Source organism: Zingiber officinale, chromosome 3A (genome assembly GCF_018446385.1).
Source record: "Zingiber officinale cultivar Zhangliang chromosome 3A, Zo_v1.1, whole genome shotgun sequence".
NCBI lineage: Eukaryota > Viridiplantae > Streptophyta > Magnoliopsida > Zingiberales > Zingiberaceae > Zingiber > Zingiber officinale.
Genome location: NC_055990.1, coordinates 97,251,821 through 97,270,683, shown reverse-complemented (window position 1 = coordinate 97,270,683; position 18,863 = coordinate 97,251,821). Strand labels below are relative to the sequence as shown.

Below are 18,863 nucleotides of genomic sequence, written 5' to 3'. Positions count from 1 at the left end.
ATTTATCGAACTAAATCTCACCCATTGATAAATTAAAGAAATAAATATCAAATATATGTGCTTGTTATTATATTAGGATTAAGAGCACACACTTCCATAATAACCGAGGTCTTTGTTTCTTTATAAAGTCAGTATAAAAGAAACGACCTCAAATGGTCCTACTCAATACACTCTGAGTGTACTAGTGTAATTATACAGTCAAGATAAACTGATACCTAATTACACTACGGCCTTCCAATGATTTGTTCCTTTCCATTATAGTCGTGAGCTACTGTTTATAATTTATAAGATACTGATAACATGATCCTCTGTGTGTGACACCACACACCATGTTATCTACAATATAAATTAATTGAACAACTACATTTATCATAAATGTAGACATTTGACCAATGTGATTCTTATTTCTAGATAAATGTTTATACCAAAAGCTAGGCTTTTAGTATACACTCTAACAAATCCCATCACCGATCACCATACAAGTGCCAACAAGAACAAGAATGAGCAGAGAATAAAGAGCAAAGGTACCACCTGAATGAGGGAATAAAGATTTTATATTTAATACACAATAGAGCACTAAAATTACAATAGAACCAAAATATCCTAAGACTACATTAATTCCCACATTTTTTTGATGTGATAAAGCAGTAGTTTTGTACTGGATTGTTCTAAATCATTGATGGACAATACTAGCAATAAGTGAACTTTACACATGTACCTGCTACAAAGATGTCCTCCAAAACGCTTTGCATTTGCAGTTCTCTTCGTAACAATTTACAAAATCAACAGTACTTGGTCACAGTTTACAAAATCAAAACCTTTAGTGTCGCAGTTTACAGACAACACATATTAATCAACCCCAGTTTGATAAATTGGATACAAAATCAACAGTACTTCAACAATTAGTTTCTTGCTTCACAAACATACAAAACTCCCAGCTAACATAGGATAAATTCAAATATCAAAAAGAAACAGGCAACTTTAGAAGCAGAATCCATATTCTTCCAAACCAGCACTTAACAAAATTTCATGTTCTTCCTCGCATTGAAAACTGCCTTATTCAATTCTCCCTGCACCAAGCCTTATAAAATTCTACTTGCGTGGAAATAGAAAACAAACCCAATGATATAAAGCATTTTCATTAACTAACCTGAATTTTCATTCCATCTTGAACCAAAAAATAGTACCAAAAGAAAAGTTGTACTCATAGCTACAAGATAGATTATAAATAAACTTTAAACTAGCTAAAACAATAAAAAGAGCGAGGTACAAAACAATAACACACAATTACTTTAAGTATCTATTATATGCATCACATACCTTCTTTCGGCCCTTTGCAATTAATTTATTCATAATTTGTTCAACCTTAGATTGCTTCCTCTTTGTGGGTGGACGACCTTTGGTTCTTACTTTCAATGGAGAGTGTATCACTTTTACCTCAGATGTAGATGCTTCTTCAAATTGTCCAGCCCTTGATTGCCCATTCTCCATAGCAATAATAAGTTTTTCCTTAGTGTCTTTCATGATTTCCACCAGAACAGAACAAATCTCATCACTTTCGGCTCCAAGTTGTTGAACCTCTTGCATCAATCGGGTGAGAGTATTATACCGAAGTCTTTTTTCACTACAACCATATCCATCATATATGTTACTGATGCTTTGATACCCACGCTTAATATCTTTGCGCCATAGGTCCATAATATAACTCATAGGAACCTCAATAACCTTCATTCTCATCAACACTTTAATCACATGCCTACATAAAATTCCCCGGAATTCAAACAAACGGCACATACACTTCAATTGACAATCTAACTCGGTATAATGTACCATAAAGGAAACTTCTCTTCCAGGTTTTCCATTATTTCCCAACATATTTTCTACTACTTCAAATATTAAAGTTGTCCCTTCTTCCCTCAACAAAGAGGCATCGCAAAACATCAACCCTCTTATTTCATCTTGGAACAACTTAAATATATTGTTAGTGTAGGCATTTTGGAATTGTCTTTCAATAGAATGACCAAGAATAACTGGCATGATAGAATTAAAAGAAACAAAATCCATTTTTTTTCATTCTCAATATTCTTCTTCAATGCACTATCATACTGCTCAACAAATTGCTTCAAAGATGTTTTAGAATGAACATAGTCATCAAAAAATGCATTCATACTTTCACTTCTTTGAGTTGTGGACATACCAGCCCAAAAGTGATCTTTAACATACACAGGTATCCATCTATTTCGTTCATCATATAAAGATTTCAACCAATCATTGTTCTCCAACTTAAACTCCTCAATCATTTTTAACCAATTCACATCACATTCATCAACAGTAAGAGAGTTATAAACAATGTTCTTTAATTGTTTCTTTATCAGTTTGTATTGAGCATGACCACCTAGCTTCACTGGTAGTTTTTTCATAATATGCCAAAGACATAGACGATGATGAGAATTCGGAAATACCTCTTCAATTGCGATTGTCATTGCACAACATTGGTCTGTGATTATAGCCTTTGGAGCACATCCGTGCATACATGTCAACCATGAGTTGAACAACCATGTCAATGTTGCTGAGTTTTCACTTGATATTAATCCACATCCCAACAGAATAGATTGCCCATGATGATTCACCCCAACAAATGGAGCAAAAGGCATGTCATAACTATTAGTCAAATAAGTTGTATCAAAAGTCACGACATCACAAAAGTAATCATACGCAGCCCTACATCTTGCATCTGCCAAAAAAATATTCTTTATTCGAGATTCACCATCTAAATCCAACACATAAAAAAAATTTGGGTTCCTACTTTGCATGCGGCAAAAATAATTACTCAAAGCTTCAGCATCTCCTTCCCCTAACCTCAACCTTCTAGCTTCTGAAATATAATTTCTACATTTTCTCTCATCAAATGATAAATTCTCATAACCTCCAGCCTCAACTACACAAGAGTGAAAACTTTTGTTTAAAGTTATTCCAGCTTGATCATTTAATTCTAATTTTCTCTTCGTAGCTGAATCCAATACTTTATTACATCTAAAATGTCGTGACTTTCAAGGGCTCAAGAGATGATTATGTTCAAGGTATACACTAGTTATCACAAAGTTCCCATCATTTTGAACAGCTACATTAATCTTAGCTTTGCAATTTGTCTTACTAGAAGGTCGAGGGTGTAAAGCATTTTTTGCTTGAGATACTTTTTTACACTTTTTGGCACATCCAATAGAAAAATATTTTTGTTTTCCATCATCTCCATTCCTACCACCTAACTTCGAAATACCAAAACCAACACTGGTAGCATAGGAATTATAAAACGTACGAATTTCTTCTTCAGAGGAAAATACCATTCCAATCTCAGGTAGCTTCACTTCTTCGACGGTAGATGGAGATAGGTCTTGATCCGCATGATCGGTGTTATCTTTCATCTCATTTGAATCAAATTTTCCTTCTTCCATAATAGTTTCTTCACCTACATTTAGTAAGAGAAAAGTTAATAACATAAATCATAAAAAAAACAGAGAACATGCCCTAAAAAGTTAACCCCATAACATAAACCAGAAATGAAACATAGAACGGAAGAGATGAGGGTTGCAATGCATAACTACAAGCCAAGATTCAGAAATTAGCAGCACCCAAGCGAAGATTCAGAAATTAGCAGCACCCCTAATCTGATTAGGTTAGGCAAAAACTCACTCGTCTTTGTCAGATCTGCTGCTTGGTCGCGGAGAGATGAGGAAGGAGGAGGCTGCTGCTTCTTCGTCGCGGAGAGATTATGAGGGGAAGAGAGTTAGGGGCACGCCGTCGCGGAGAGAAAAGGAAGGAGGCTGCCTGCTATGGGGAAGAGAGTTAGGGGCACGCCGTCGCGGAGAGAAGAGGAAGGAGACTGCCTGCTGAGGGGAAGAGAGTTAGGGGCACGCCGTCGCGGAGAGAAGAGGAAGGAGGCTGCCTGCTGAGGGGAAGAGAGTTAGGGCACACCGTCGCGGAGAGAAGAGGAAGGAGGCTGCCTGCTGAGGGGAAGAGAGTTAGGGCACGCCGTCGCGGAGAGAAGAGGAAGGAGGCTGCCTGCTTAGGGGAAGAGAGTTAGGGCACGCCGTCGCGGAGAGAAGAGGAAGGAGGCAGCGAGAGATTCCAAGGGGAAGGGAGTTAGGGCATGCCGAGGAGAAGAGTTTAACCACGTATGAAGCGGAGAGAGAGGCCGAGGCCGAGGTGGGTCGTGGAGGACGTGGAGTTGGACACGTGAGCTACCAACTGGGTCGCGGAGGGTGGGTCGCGGAGAGAAGTCGCGGCATAAATCATTCCCCTTGTGGAATAGTTTTTTACTTAACCTCAGGAATCGAGAAAAACCAAGGTAGATGGAGGTTTTCTGATTCCTGGTAAGATGCCCAAATTGATGACCTTTGATGACGTGTAGGAATTGAGAAAAACTTTGGAATCCAAAAAAATCTTGAACCAAACATGGTTATCAAGGATAACCATACACGGATAACCATACACGGATAACCAAGGTTATCCATGATAACCCTGAACCAAACACGCCCTTAGGGTTTAATTTATATACCTAGGTTAATGAAATAAACCATAAATAGACTTTCTCTAAGCTCAATCGATTCATCCCCTTTAAACGTATCATACGGACTCCGTTTAAATCCAAAAAAAATCTCATAAGATTATTTCTCCAATTCTTCCTTAGCCAAGCCTTCTAGATTAGGCATCTTATATTTGGCATCAAATAACTTTATGTATATATATGTATTCTGCGGCTCCCAATCGATTGGGTTTCGTCCCAATCGATTGTCATGTCACATCCCAGCCATCGCAGTCGTCCATCGCCTACATCCTGCGTAATGGTCAAATCTCAATTGATCAACCAATCGATTAAGGAGGCTTGAATCGATTGACTGATCGATTCAGAGCACCTCTGTGTTCTATTGGAAACTACCTGCATCGATCGATCGATCAATTCAGGCTTTCTCACGATCGCGCGAGAAAACCAATTCCCAATCGATCGACCGATCGATTGGCGATGCCTAATCGATCAGCTGATCGATTGGGGAGGCTTCTGTGCATGCGATATAAGCTCCCAATCAATCGACCGATCGATTGAGCTACTGTTTATTGAACCACTCTCCCAATCGATTGGGCTTCAATTCAATCGATCGGCTGATCGATTGACCACCCATGACTTGCTTAACTCAAGCTCAAGGGCCCCCAATTCTAATATCCAGTCAATCGTGACCTGTTGAACTCCTCATGTCTAGCATCTGGTCAACCTTGACCAGTCGAGACTTCTCTACCAAGTGTCCGGTCAATCCTTTGACCCACTTGGACTTTTCTTCTCGTGCCAAGTGTTCGATTAACCTTGACCCACTTGGACTTACCATCTTGTGCCAAGTGTCCAGTCCTCCATTACCCACTTGGACTTACTTCCACCAGATGTCGGGTCATCCTTAACCCATCTGGATTTCCATGTGCCTAGCTTCACTCACCAGGTATTTCCATCTTCCTGCCTTCACTCACCAGGACTTTCACCTAGTTTCACTCACTAGGATTTTTACACTGCCCGGTTTCACTTACCGGAACTTTCACCTGTCTAGCTTCACTCACTAGGTCTTTCACCTGGTTTCACTTACAAGGATTTCCCAACTGCCTAGCTTCACTCACTAGGTATTTCACCTGGCTTCACTTACCAGAATTTCCAACCGCCTAGCTTCACTCACTAGGTGTTTCAACTGCCTAATTTCACTCACCAGGACTTCCAACTGTCTGACTTCACTCACCAGGACTTTCAATCTGCCTGGCTTCACTCACCATGACTTTCAACTGTCTGTCTTCACTCACTAGGTATTCTAATCTGCCTGGCTTCACTCATCAGGACTTTCTAGTCAAGTATCCGGTCAAACTTTTGACCTACTTTACTCTTCTTCACATTAACCTGGTCAAACTTTGAATAGAGGGGAATTGCTCCAACAATCTCTCCAATCGGACGATTATACCTGCAATCTCTATATATTGTCAAACATTGAAACTCAAACATCAAGACTCAAGCTTAGTTAATTTGGTCAACCTTGACCTAGGGATAGTGCACCAACAGTAATAAATCTGCCTCGGCGGGGCAAGTTTAAACCCGTCTAAACAAGTCTCAAGGTGGATCTGGGACGGGTCACGAGTTTAACCGGACTTGTCCCATATAATATTTTTTTATTAATTATTATTTGAATAAAAATTGATAATTAATTTTTAATTGACCCAAACCCGTTGCCATATCTAGGCAGGACATCCAAATTGTTACCTAGGTACTCGTGGTTCGATCTCTAACTATGACGTATTTATAGGAATTTTTTTCTAAATGGGGGGGGGCACAACTAAAAGATACTGGGCTTCTAAGCTGATCGCTGCCTGTGTTTTAAAATTTACCTTGATAGCCAATATAAAACTTCTATAGAGTCGAGTCGATCTGGGATATTTTTAATCATAAATTAATGCACGTATCGATATTTTTAAAATAATATTAAATCAAAGTTCAATTTTGGATGAATTATGTGTCATGGATAAAATTATAGTATATAGACCAGTATTAAGTGCTCTATTATTATTATTATTTGATCGAACACAAAGTATTTTTTTTATATAAAAATCAAAAGAGCATTTCAAATTAGAAGACATCATATCAACGTATGTTTTTCTTAGGAAAAGAAAATCATATGGACCTATGTTTTTCTTAGGAAAAGAAAATCATATGAACTCCTTTATCCTAAAATACCTCTACATTTAATTCTATTATAAAAGTTACACTTAAGCTTCTACTATCAACTATTTTCTACAAATTGTAATTAAAAGCTATATACTAATTTATATGCGCATGATTTTATTCATTTCAAATATAATAAATGTCATATAATCGGCTAGTTAAAATATTATTTAATTAGGTTAAAATCACAGATGATAATATATTATATAAGTTAGATATTAGGTTTTACAAATTTTTGGATAATAACACTAATTTTACACTTAGTAGGATAATAACATTTTATTTATGGTAACTAGATTTGTTTTATTATTTAAACAACTCATTTTTTAAATATCTTAAATTTTATAATTAAATATCCCATAAATTAAATATTGACATAACCACCTATTAAATACCCCAAATTTCATATAAATATAAAGTTTTTTATTTTTTATTTTTTAAAAACAAAGATACGTTCAAATCTCCTCTATAATATTTTCATTTCAATAGGGATATTTAAATTTGAAAAATATTTAGGAAAGTATCACCTTCCAAAAAGAATATTTAATATTAGGAAATATTTTAAAAAATATCCCTTGTCACCCAGGATATTTAAAATTAGAAAATATTTAGAAATATATCTCTCCCAAATATCTCATGGGATACTCTGATGAATGGAATGTCACATGCTAAATTAAGTCAAAATTATGCCCTATTAAAGAATCTCTTCGTCATCCTCTGCGAAATTGGTATTGCTTCCTCCCGAACAGATCCCTCCACCTCTGTTTTTGCGAAATACCTGTGCATGATCGAAGTGTAAAAGCTGCGGAGAAGCAGCAGATCGAACTAGGCGTTCTAGGGTTCCTACATTGGATATCTTCCGGCGGAATGGTTTGGTCTTCGGATTTCGGCAAGCGCCGAGCTAATTCCACCCGCACTCGGCTCCGCCTCCTCCGGCAGTGAAGTTGGAAGTGGAGGAACCCTTGGACGAGAAGCACGTACGTCTCCACAAGAGGGCCAGGGGCGCGAGCACTTCGTGTGAGCAGGTAGATCCCTCACTTTCTCTTCTCATTATGTTTGTCTCGTTGAGCCCCATGAAGAGTCTGTCTCTAGCTGATATGATTCAGATGATGCTTTCTCAAGCAAAGGCAGGTAAAACTTTATGCTTCACTAGCTCGAAGGGCTCGGAAGTTGGTGAACAATCAAACTTCTCAGCTTCTTCGAGCTTATTGAGCAAGATCAAAACTTCAAATTTTCTTGCGTCATTATTGAGGATTGGGACATGGGAGGTGAGGATTTTATAAGGAAATATTTGGTGGTTTACGTAAATGATACATCTCTCCTTCCTATTATTATTTGTATGTTCTTGTGGAAGTTTTTGTCTATGCATTATTCTGATATTCAATTCTTGTATTTTCAATTTATTCAATCTTTCTATTTTGCGCCGAATTTTTCTGCTCATTCTTTTCCTCCTATTTGTGTTTGTAACTTTCTGTGATACGGTCCACCAAAAAGAAAATGATGAGTAGTTTTACTTGCCTTTATTGCTAAGTTTCACTTACAATTATCAACGAAGGATCTGCCATTGGAACATAATTTATTTCCAGTCACGGTCTTTTCTCCTTGAAGGTGGATTTCATGATTTCTTTATGGGTGATCTAGTGCATTCTAATTCTCATATGTTTTTGTCAAGTAATCTCCTTTACCAGATTGGTTAAGTTTGTAGAGAAGTTCACTATGTTTTATTGGCAAATAGTGAGTGTCTAGATATGAAGGTGATTTAGTGGCAAAATGTTACTTCGCCAAACGTAAACTTGTATGGGAAGTTCTCGAAGGTGGCTTGAAGAGCAAGGTTGAGTTCAACTGGTCCAACTTTACTGCAATTAAGGCAGTATTTTTTGAAGGTGACCATGGGACTTTGGATATTGTGGTAGGATTTATTTTTTCTCAATTTGTGTTGGTATATATTGGTCATATCTTATGGGTAACGTGTTGGTAATTATTTATTAGTTGGCAAGACCACCTCTTTTCTTCCGAGCGACTGATCCTCAACCAAAGAAGCATACACTGTGGCAAGCAACTCGAGATTTTACCAATGGCCAAGAATACATACACAGGTAGATGTAAATTATATTTTTCCCTCATATACTAAAATTCACCTTTTTTGTTGCAAGTTGGCGCAAAATCTAAGCTTTGGTAGTGATATTATCATTTAATCTGTGGTTCTTGTTATTGGTACTTCAGTAAAAAATAATCAGGTTTTATCTTCAGTATATATTTTTTGGAGTCTATTGTAAGCCTTTCCCTTTTGAATATTGTAGTTGCTTCCTTGTCAATTGTTTAAATTTGATTAAATTAGTTAAACTATACCTTTTTTATGAATATTATTAATATTAAGTTTTATATGATGATCTACAATGTAAAGCATATCCTTTGTGGCATGTTGCCTTCCTTGACTCTTTCGGTTTGTGCATCAAATGTCATATTATTATTTGATCAAACCTATTTAAACTAAGCTTGATGTGATATAACAAATTTTGCCTGAAGATATATATGTTTGTTGCCTATCTCAAATTTTTCGAAACATAGCTAAATCAGAATTTTACGTGTTCGATTGTGTCTATATTATAACTTTCACCAAATGGATGTTGCAGGAGGCATCTACTTCAATGTCCTCAGATCTTGTTGAGCAAGAATTTTGAGAAATTGATCGACTGTGATTCTCATTTGAAGCTACTTAGTGAGTAAACTGATATTATATTTGAATCGCCTTACTTTAATACTCAGTACTCAGTTTTGGAAGATCGAAGTGATTCTAAAATCCATATTAATGATGTTATTAAGGATGATTCTAGAACCACTTTCTCCAACTTTTACGAATAGGGTCCCCCTTTTGCAACATCATCAATCTCCAATAAGACGGGAACACAGGATTCTTTCGGGAGGGCACCTCATTTTGATTCACAAGACACTCCTTCACCATACTCATGTAATAATATTAGCTCCAACTGCATCACCTTTCGATAATTCATCTATCCTGAAAGTGTTGGGACTAAAGTTTATCTACAAATAAAGTTGAGGAGCTGGCTTCATGAAACACATCATTGCCTTACGACGCTCTATTCGACAAAGAGATAACGGACTTTATAGCACAATTCTTTAACAATGATTCCCAGTCTTCTGCACAAGCTGGTGTTGGATCCGACGATGAACCTTATTCAACACTAGAGGTCGAGCTATCATTCTTGGAATTTCTGATAGTTCCTCATTGCGACAAGTTCTGAAAACTAGTGTTTTGCTTTCTGTAGGCCCTTAGAGCTTCAACTTTAGTGAATATGAATATATATATATATATATATATATATATATATATATATATTTATTCTATTAGATTCTCTTGCAACTCGAAAGATATTTTTATACATTTCTATCCATATGATGATCAACTTGAAAGCATCAAAATAACATCTCTCCATATGATTGAAAATTGTGATTATAATAAATTGGCTATAAGATAATCATTTTCATAATCTTTAGTGTGCATTCTAAAGAATTGTTATTGCCTATCGAATACGGCACGTGATCTCTCCCCTTTTGCATAATTAAAAAGAAAAAAAACATTTTCCAATGATTTTGGAACGGTTCATGCTCAGAAAGGGCCAAACTTTACTTCAAACAAGAAGAAGCAATCAATGCCACGGCTGGCAGACCCAGTGCAGGATGGCCAATAAGTCGGAGTGCATCCTTCCTTTCATGGCGCCCTTCCTCTGCCGGAGCTCCTCCAGCAGATCATATGCCACCTCCGATCGCCCCTCCCTGCACATCTCCTCCAACGCGAGTACCTTTATCAAAAAAGATGTCTCCTAAAACATCAAAGGAAATAGAGGACATGAAGGCAGTTCCTTATGTTTCGGCTGTAGGAAGTCTAATATATGTGATACTATGTACGAGACCGGATATCTGTTTTGCTATGGGCATGGTTAGCAGATATCAAAGTAACCTAGGACAAGGACATTGGACTGTCGTAAAGTATATATTGAAGTATCTGAAAATGACTAGAGATTATATGATAATTTATCAAGCAGATGATTTGCTCTCTGTGGGTTACGCGAATTCAGACTTCCAATCAGATAGGGACAATAGTAAGTCAATCTTAGGGTATGTGTTTACTTTGGGAGGTGGAGCCAAAGCATGGAGGAGTGTTAAGCATAAATACCTTTCGGACACCACCATGGAAGCTGAGTATGTGGTAGCCTCTGAGGCGGCCAAAGAAGCTGTATGACTCAGAAACTTCTTGATGGACTTAGATGTGATTCCTGGTTGCCCAAAATTATCACAATTTATTGTGATAATAGTGGTGCAGTAGCAAACTCGAAGGAACCACGAGCCCATAAGGCAAGTAAACATATGGAGCACAAGTACCACCTGATATGAGACATCGTAAAGCGAGGGAAGTTGTTGTCGCCAAGATTACATCAGAAGATAACCTGACAGATCCTTTCACTAAGGCCCTTCCGACGAGAGCTTTTTATGGGCATGTTGAGGGGATGGGGATCAGATGTATAGCAGCAAATATGACAGCATAGTCTTTTAGTATAAGTGGGAGATTGTTAGAATGTATACTAAAACCAAGCTTTTTGTATAAACATTTATTTTGAAATCAGAATCACATTGGTTAAATATCTACATTTAGTTAAATGTGTTGGTGCGGTTAGCACTAACGATTTAACCCAGTTTTTGATGAATGACAAATCAGGTTAAGTTAGTTTGTTGTTGTCTGACACTTTGATCGAGTGTGCAGGAGAAGTCCAGACAGGTCGACGGGCTGACCGGATGTCTGGCACAAAGCCCAGCTAGGTCGACGAACTGACCGGATAGCTGGCACGAAGTCCAAGAGGGTCGACGGGCTGACCGGACGCTTAGGCACGAAGTCCAGCTAGGTCGACGGACTGACCGGATAGCTGGCACGAAGTCCAGATGGGTCGATGGGCTGACCGGACGTCTGGCAGGTAAGTGAGGTAAGTCACTGGAGGGGAGTGACTGCGAGGACGCGTTCCTGGGAAGGGAACATTAGGCGTCGATCCGGCTTAGATCCATTTCGGATATCTAAGTCGAGATCGTGACTAGATTCCGTTCTCGGAAAGACGGAATCTAAGTCATACTCTTTTCTATTACTTTGTTGAACTTTAATTGTGCTAACAATCTGTTTTACAGGATATATATTTGTCTCGGACTAACTCTATTTTGCAGGAGAAGGAATTTCTGGAAATAGGAGGTCCGGGCGCCCGAAAGGGATCCGAGCGCCCGGAGGTGAATTTTATCCAAACCAAGTCGTCGTCACGTGGAGTTCACTGATTAGACCTGCCACGTCGCACCAGGGTGCCCGGAAGGGATCTAGGCACCCGGAGCAGCATATAAAAGAAGCCCCAGGGGTGGAGCTTCAACATCAATTCATCAACTCAGAACTCTTAGACTGCTTGCTCTGCTGCTCTACGCTCCAACGACGCTAACGAAGCTCCGACAACGTGCTCTTGTCCTTGTGGTTTTCTTTCTGTCGGTATAGCTTTGTTTTAATTTTTATTAGCATTTCTTGTACTGTCTTTGTAATCATTATTTCGAATTGCTAGTGAATTGCCCAACGAAAATACTCACGGAGTACGGGCCTTCGAGTAGGAGTCGTCACAGGCTCTGAACGAAGTAAAAATTACTGTGTCTATTGTTTTTAAATTCCGCTGCGCTTAACTCTTTTTAACGCTGTTTTTCGAATCGATATTCACCCCCCCTCTATCGACGTTTCACGATCCAACAAGTGGTATCAGAGCAGGTACCGCTCTGATTTGGTGCAACCACCAATCAGACAGGGGGTGAAAAATTAACCTTTATTTTTTGTTTCATTTTTTTTATGCTTAATTCCAATTTGGTATTATTACCTGATTTGGAAATTTTTTCGTTGCAATTAAGTCTAAATTGGTGCAACACCAATTTAGATACATCTATTATTTCTTCCCGCACTACTAATCCAAGACCAAGTCTTAGGATTTTTTTTCTCGTTGTTTACTTGTGTACAGGATGTCTCAACTAGAAGGATTCAGCACAGTACGTCCTCCCCTATTCAACGGGGATGACTTCTCGTACTGGAAGAAAAGAATGGAGGTGTACCTAAAATGGATTACGATCAATGGTTCAGTGTTATAAAGGCCTACCGAGCTCCAACCGACAACTCCGGAAATTCACTAGACACGAAACAGTGGACTCCGGACATAAGGAAAAAGGCGTCGACGGAAAACAAAGCAATCAATACGCTACACTGCGGCCTAACACGAGAAGAGCTGAACCGGGTCGGACCGCATCATAATGCTAAAGAATTATGGGACAAATTGATTGAGCTGCACGAAGGAATGAGCGACGCAAAGGTAACAAAAAGAGATTTACTTTTAAATAAAATATTTAATATAAAAATACAGGAAGTGGAAACGGCAAGTCAACTGCACGCGAGGATCAAGGACATCCTCAACGGACTCCACACGATAGGTCACCAGATGGAAAACAGAGATTTAATCAGGTACGCACTAAATGCTTTTCCACGTAATAGTTTGTGGGCATCGATCGTAGATGCCTACAAAATTTCGAAAAATCTATCTAAGTTAAAATTAGACGAGCTTTTTTGTGAGTTAGAATTACATGAACAAACTAATGCTGGAGCTGAGAAAGGTATTGCTTTATTTGCAGGTTCATCCAAAGAAAAGAAGAGCAAGTCTGAATCTGAAGAAGATTCCGGTCAAGATTCCGAAGATGAAGAATACCTGGTGAACTTGGTAAGAAAAATGTTCACCAGGAGAAAAAGGAGCTTCAGCAAGAAGGACCTTCAAAAGATCAGTTCTCCCACGGAACAAAAGAATGTGACTTGTTTCGGATGCAACAAAAAGGGGCACTACAAGAACGAATGCCCAAGACTGAAATTCGACAAACCAAAGTCAACCAAAAAGAAGGCCCTCAAAGCAACTTGGGACGACTCCTCCTCGGATGAATCGGAGGTAGAAGAGCAGAAGCACCAGAGCCATCTCGCGCTGATGGCCCGCGAAGCTTAAATGGAGGACGAATCGGAAGACGGGTCCGAACCCGAATCAAGCCACGAGTCCGTACTCGTTTCCGAAGGCCCGGATGAGGTATATTTTAATTTAAAAAAAAAGTTTTTTAAAATTATTTCCTGCTTAAATAGTAAATTAGTTAAAATAGAAAATGAAAACAAGTCACTCCTTGAGGAAAATCAAAACCTCAAGGAACAAATCAAAAATTCAAATCTAACTCAAGATCTAACACTTGAAGAGAATTCATCATTAAAATTAGAAATTAATAAGTTAAAAGAAATGCTAGAAAAATTCACAACAAGATCAAAAAATCTAGACTTAATCCTGAATAATCAAAAGGCGTGTTATAATAAAACCGGATTCGGATACAAGTCAAACTCAAATAAAACTTTTAAATCATTAATAACCCAATATAAATCAACTAATCAGGCTTGGGTTCCGAAAGCGTGTTTGACCACGCAAGTAGGACTTAATCAATATTATATACCCAAAGAAAAAATATATTATATAAACTCGAATAAACCAAATCAAAAACCAAAATATAAATCTAAATCAAAAAATTCAAAGTTTAAACATTTTACTCAACAAAATATAAATTATCACCAAGTTAATTATAACTATAAAAGAAAAAGACACAAACCTAAAACTAAAATTTAAATAAAAAGCCAATAATTCAAGGGGAGGCTCCAGAATAGCTGGCACCTCCAAAACTAACTTACCCGACAGGGTAACCCAAATAAACTAACCCGGCAGGGTAATTAGGATTAGTCAAAAAGGGACCCAGTATAACTTGAATCACGGTATTGGTGAAGTTTTTGGATGATAGTACGTTAGGGAAGCTTGGGCATCGCATGTCTAGAAAGATATGACTTTGATCTGGTGCATTTGGCCAAGTGGAACTGACCGAAGCTACCCTTAAACAGATCCTAACTAGTTAGACCAAGGTTTGTACTAAGCTCCGTGGATAGGACTATTCGGAAAACCTCGAAAGGTTTGTTACTTCTAATGACGTCCAAGTGACTCACCAAGCTTAGAAGTTTATCCGAAGAATGCCTATTTGTTGAGACCAAAGCTAAACCTGAATCTAACATAAGTTAAACCAAACTCTATAATTAAATCTAATTTATCTCACAAAATTATAGGATACCCTTGATTGATAATCTAAATCGGGTGAGATGAATAAGGATTAGATTAATTAATTATCAAATTAAAATTAATTAAAATTAAATTTCAAATTTCAAATTAAAATTAAATTTCAAACTTCAAGTTAAGTTAAAATTAATTAAAATTAAATTAACTTTAAAATTATTTTAAATTAACTTTAAAAATTATTTTAACTTTTTAAAAGAAAAATTATTTTAAATTAACTTTAAAAATTATTTTAAATTAACTTTAAAAATCATTTTAACTTTTTAAAAGAAAAATTATTTTAAATTAACTTTAAAAATTATTTTAAATTAACTTTAAAAATTATTTTAACTTTTTTTAAAAAAAAATTATTTTAACTTTAAAAATTATTTTAACTTTTTTAAAAAATTATTTTAACTTTAAAAATTATTTTAACTTTTTTAAAAAATTCTTTTAACTTTAAAAATTAAATTAACTTTAAAAATTATTTTAAATTAACTTATTTTAACTTTAAAAATTATTTTAACTTTAAAACTTTTTTAAAATTAAATTAACTTTAAAATTTATTTTAACTTTAAAAATTATTTTAACTTTCAAAATTATTTTAACTTTAAAACTTTTTTAAAATTAAATTAACTTTAAAAATTATTTTAACTTTTTTTAAAAAATTATTTTAAAAAATTATTTTAACTTTAAAACTTTTTTAAAATTAAATTAACTTTAAAATTATTTTAACTTTTTTAAAAAAAATTATTTTAACTTTAAAAATTATTTTTAAAAATTATTTTAACTTTAAAATTATCTTAAAATTAAATTAACTTTAAAAATTATTTTAACTTTAAAAATTATTTTAAAATTAAATTAACTTTAAATATTATTTTAAATTAACTTTAAAAATTATTTTAGAAATTATTTTATCTTTAAAAATTATTTTAAAATTAAATTAACTTTAAAAATCATTTTAAAATTATTTTAACTTTAAAAATTATTTTAAAAATTAAATTAACTTTAAAAATTATTTTAAAATTAAATTAACTTTAAAAAATTATTTTAAAAAAAATTAATAATCTTAAGAGACTAACCTTAATTCCTACTCATTGTAGGAAACCAAGTGGATTTTGGACAGTGGTTGCTCCAAACACATGACTGGAGATCACACCAATTTCACTCAACTCACTTACAAAAGCTTAGGAACAGTTGTCTTTGGAAACAACGGCAAACTCAAGGTAATTGGGATAGGTAATATTGAATTAAAAATAGATTTCATAATTACAAATGTTCTACTTGTCGAGAATTTTAAATACAATCTCCTGAGTATAAGTCAATTGTGTGATACTAGATATAAGGTTAAATTTCTATCCACAGAGTGTTTAATCAAACATCTGGATAATCCTACTATAAGCCTAAAAGGTTTTAGAAAAGACAACATCTATGCTATCAACTTAACCACCTCTTCAATTAAGTGTTATTTAACACAAAAAGAAGAAACTTGGTTATGGCATAGGAGAATGTCTCACACCAACTTTAGAAATATAAGCAAATTAAATGGACTAGTGAGAGGCTTACCAAAATTACCTAACCTAGATTCAACCATATGTAATGTTTGTCAACAAATTAAACAAACAAATGAAGGAAATTACATTTATCAACATAAATACACTAAAGAATTACTTAAAAAAATCGGAATGGAAAATACAAAAGAAATAAAAACACCTATGGCAGTAAACACAATCTTAGACAATGACCTAAATGGAAAACCAGTGGATCTAAAGTATTGTAGAAGTGCAATAGGTAATCTACTTTACTTAACTGCAAGCCGACCTGATATCTTATTTACAGTTAGTATGTGTGCTAGATACCAAACCTGTGCTAAAGAATCCCATTTGACTCAAGTCAAAAGAATTTTTAGATATCTTAAGGGAACAACAAATATAGGAATTTGGTATCCTAGGACCGATAACTTTGAATTAATAAGATATTCTGACTCAGATTATGCTGGATGCAAATTAGACCACAAAAGCACAAGTGGTGGATGCCAACTACTAGGTCCATCACTTGTCAGCTGGTTCAGTAGAAAGCAACACTGTGTTGCACTATCTACAACTGAGTCAGAATACATAGCCATAGGAGAATGTGTTGCCCAATTATTATGGATGATGCATACCTTAAAAGATTTCAACTTAAAAATCACAAATGTAAAAGTTTTAATTGACAATATTAGCTCGATCAATTTAACAAAAAATCCAATGCATCATTCAAGAACCAAACACATTGAAATCAGGCACCACTTTATCAGGGATCATGTTACTAAGGGTGACATTGAGTTCAAATACATTGAGTCCAAGTCAAACTTAGCTGACATATTCACCAAACCACTCCCTGAAAGTGAGTTTAGCAATTTGCGTAGAAAACTAGGAATGTGCCTAATAGACTAGGAGTTTCAAATTTCAAAAATGTTTTCAAAATGATTATTCTCAAATTACAGGTTAAACATGTATCATTTTCAAAACTTTCCTATTTTTAGATTTTTTTTAAAAAAATATTTTTTAGCCTTAGACTAGTTCAAAATCCTTAGAAAGCATGTACCCATAAGACTAGTTTTTGAGCATCTCACCAAAACCCTAGGCTTACCTTGCTTGTGCTTGACGAACATAGAAAGGGGTGAGATGTATAGGTCACTTGCCTAAGACTTAAGATGCTTATTTCAGTGCATCAATATAAGTCTGGGCGTTAAATACAAAATATACATTAATCAAGTTAAGGTTGAACTTAACTTGACTAACCAAGTGAACGCTGCTATCTTTTGATAATCAGTCAGTAAATACCTGGTTAGACATTTGATTTAATGTCAGGTTCAGGGGGAGAAATAAAACTAATTCAGTTTTTCAAATTGAATTTTAAACTTAATTTTGAAAATCAAAGTTTAAAAGCAACTTGTCTAAAATTGTGAAATTTTTTTTTTAAAAAAAACTTTTTATCCTTTTTACTTAGTCTGTCAAAACTAACTCTTATAAAACTAAGTTATTTTTAAGAATTGGGTTTTACTTTTTATTTAAAATTTATTTTTAGATTTAACTTAGTTTTGAAAATTGATTTTAAAAATCTAGTTCTTAAAATTTGATTTTAATTAATTTTAACAATTTGATTTGAAAGTTAAATTTTACAAAAATTAGTTTAAAATTACGTTATTGTGGAAATTTTTTTTCTTAAGCTTACAAACTTAGTGTTGAAAAATAAATTTCAATCAGTTTTGAAAAATAGATTTTTTTTCAAACTTAGTTTTGGAATTTTTCTTGAAAACTTATGTTTCAAAAACTTGAATTTTTAACTTTGACCTTAAAACTATACTTGAAAAATTAGCTATTTTTCAAAGTTACTAAGTTATAAATCAGCTATTTTTCAAGACTTAGTTTTTTTAAAAAAGTAAAGCTAAAACTATCTTTTAAACTCCCCTAGGTTACTTGACATTTTTTGACCTTGTCTGTATCTATGATTACTTAACATTGGTTCTTTTGATGAATGACAAAGGGGGAGGGTTACGTGGTTAAGTTAGCTAAACCAAACTGAAAATACAAACTAACTTAAAAACCACATAAATGCATGTTGTTTCTTGCATAGGTTTTCACTAACTTAGCCAGGTTGTCATTCCATCAAAAAGGGGGAGATTGTTGGTGCGGTTAGCACTAACGATTTAACCCAGGTTTTGATGAATGACAAATCAGGTTAAGTTAGTTTGTTGTTGTCTGACACTTTGATCGAGTGTGCAGGAGAAGTCCAGATAGGTCGACGGGCTGACCGGATGTCTGGCACGAAGCCCAGCTAGGTCGATGGACTGACCGGATAGCTGGCACGAAATCCAAGCGGGTTGACGGGCTGACCGGACGCTTAGGCACGAAGTCCAGCTAGGTCGATGGTGTAACGCC

The 18,863-nt window shown here is 35.4% G+C and overlaps 1 protein-coding gene across 1 annotated transcript; it reads right to left on the bottom strand.

Moving 5' to 3' along the window:
- Positions 1–464: 464 nt before the first annotated feature.
- LOC122050530 (protein FAR-RED IMPAIRED RESPONSE 1-like) lies at positions 465–4,293 on the bottom strand. Its single transcript, XM_042611423.1, has 8 exons — positions 4,170–4,293; positions 3,278–3,466; positions 2,831–2,938; positions 2,107–2,734; positions 1,831–2,005; positions 1,438–1,725; positions 719–762; positions 465–531 (listed from the first exon to the last, which is right to left on the bottom strand). The coding sequence occupies exons 1-8, from the start codon at positions 4,291–4,293 to the stop codon at positions 465–467; spliced, it is 1,623 nt and encodes a 540-aa protein (XP_042467357.1).
- Between the last annotated feature and the right edge of the window lie 14,570 nt (positions 4,294–18,863).

Excerpts from the sequence above, each read along its gene's own strand:
- LOC122050530 (XM_042611423.1), bottom strand. The coding sequence starts at position 4,293 with ATGATTTATGCCGCGACTTCTCTCCGCGACCCACCCTCCGCGACCCAG. Across the intron at positions 1,726-1,830 it reads GAAGAGAAGTTTCCTTTATG|GTTATTGAGGTTCCTATGAG; the intron begins GTACATTATACC and ends ATGAGAATGAAG. Across the intron at positions 763-1,437 it reads AAGAAGCATCTACATCTGAG|AGAACTGCAAATGCAAAGCG; the intron begins GTAAAAGTGATA and ends ATTGTTACGAAG.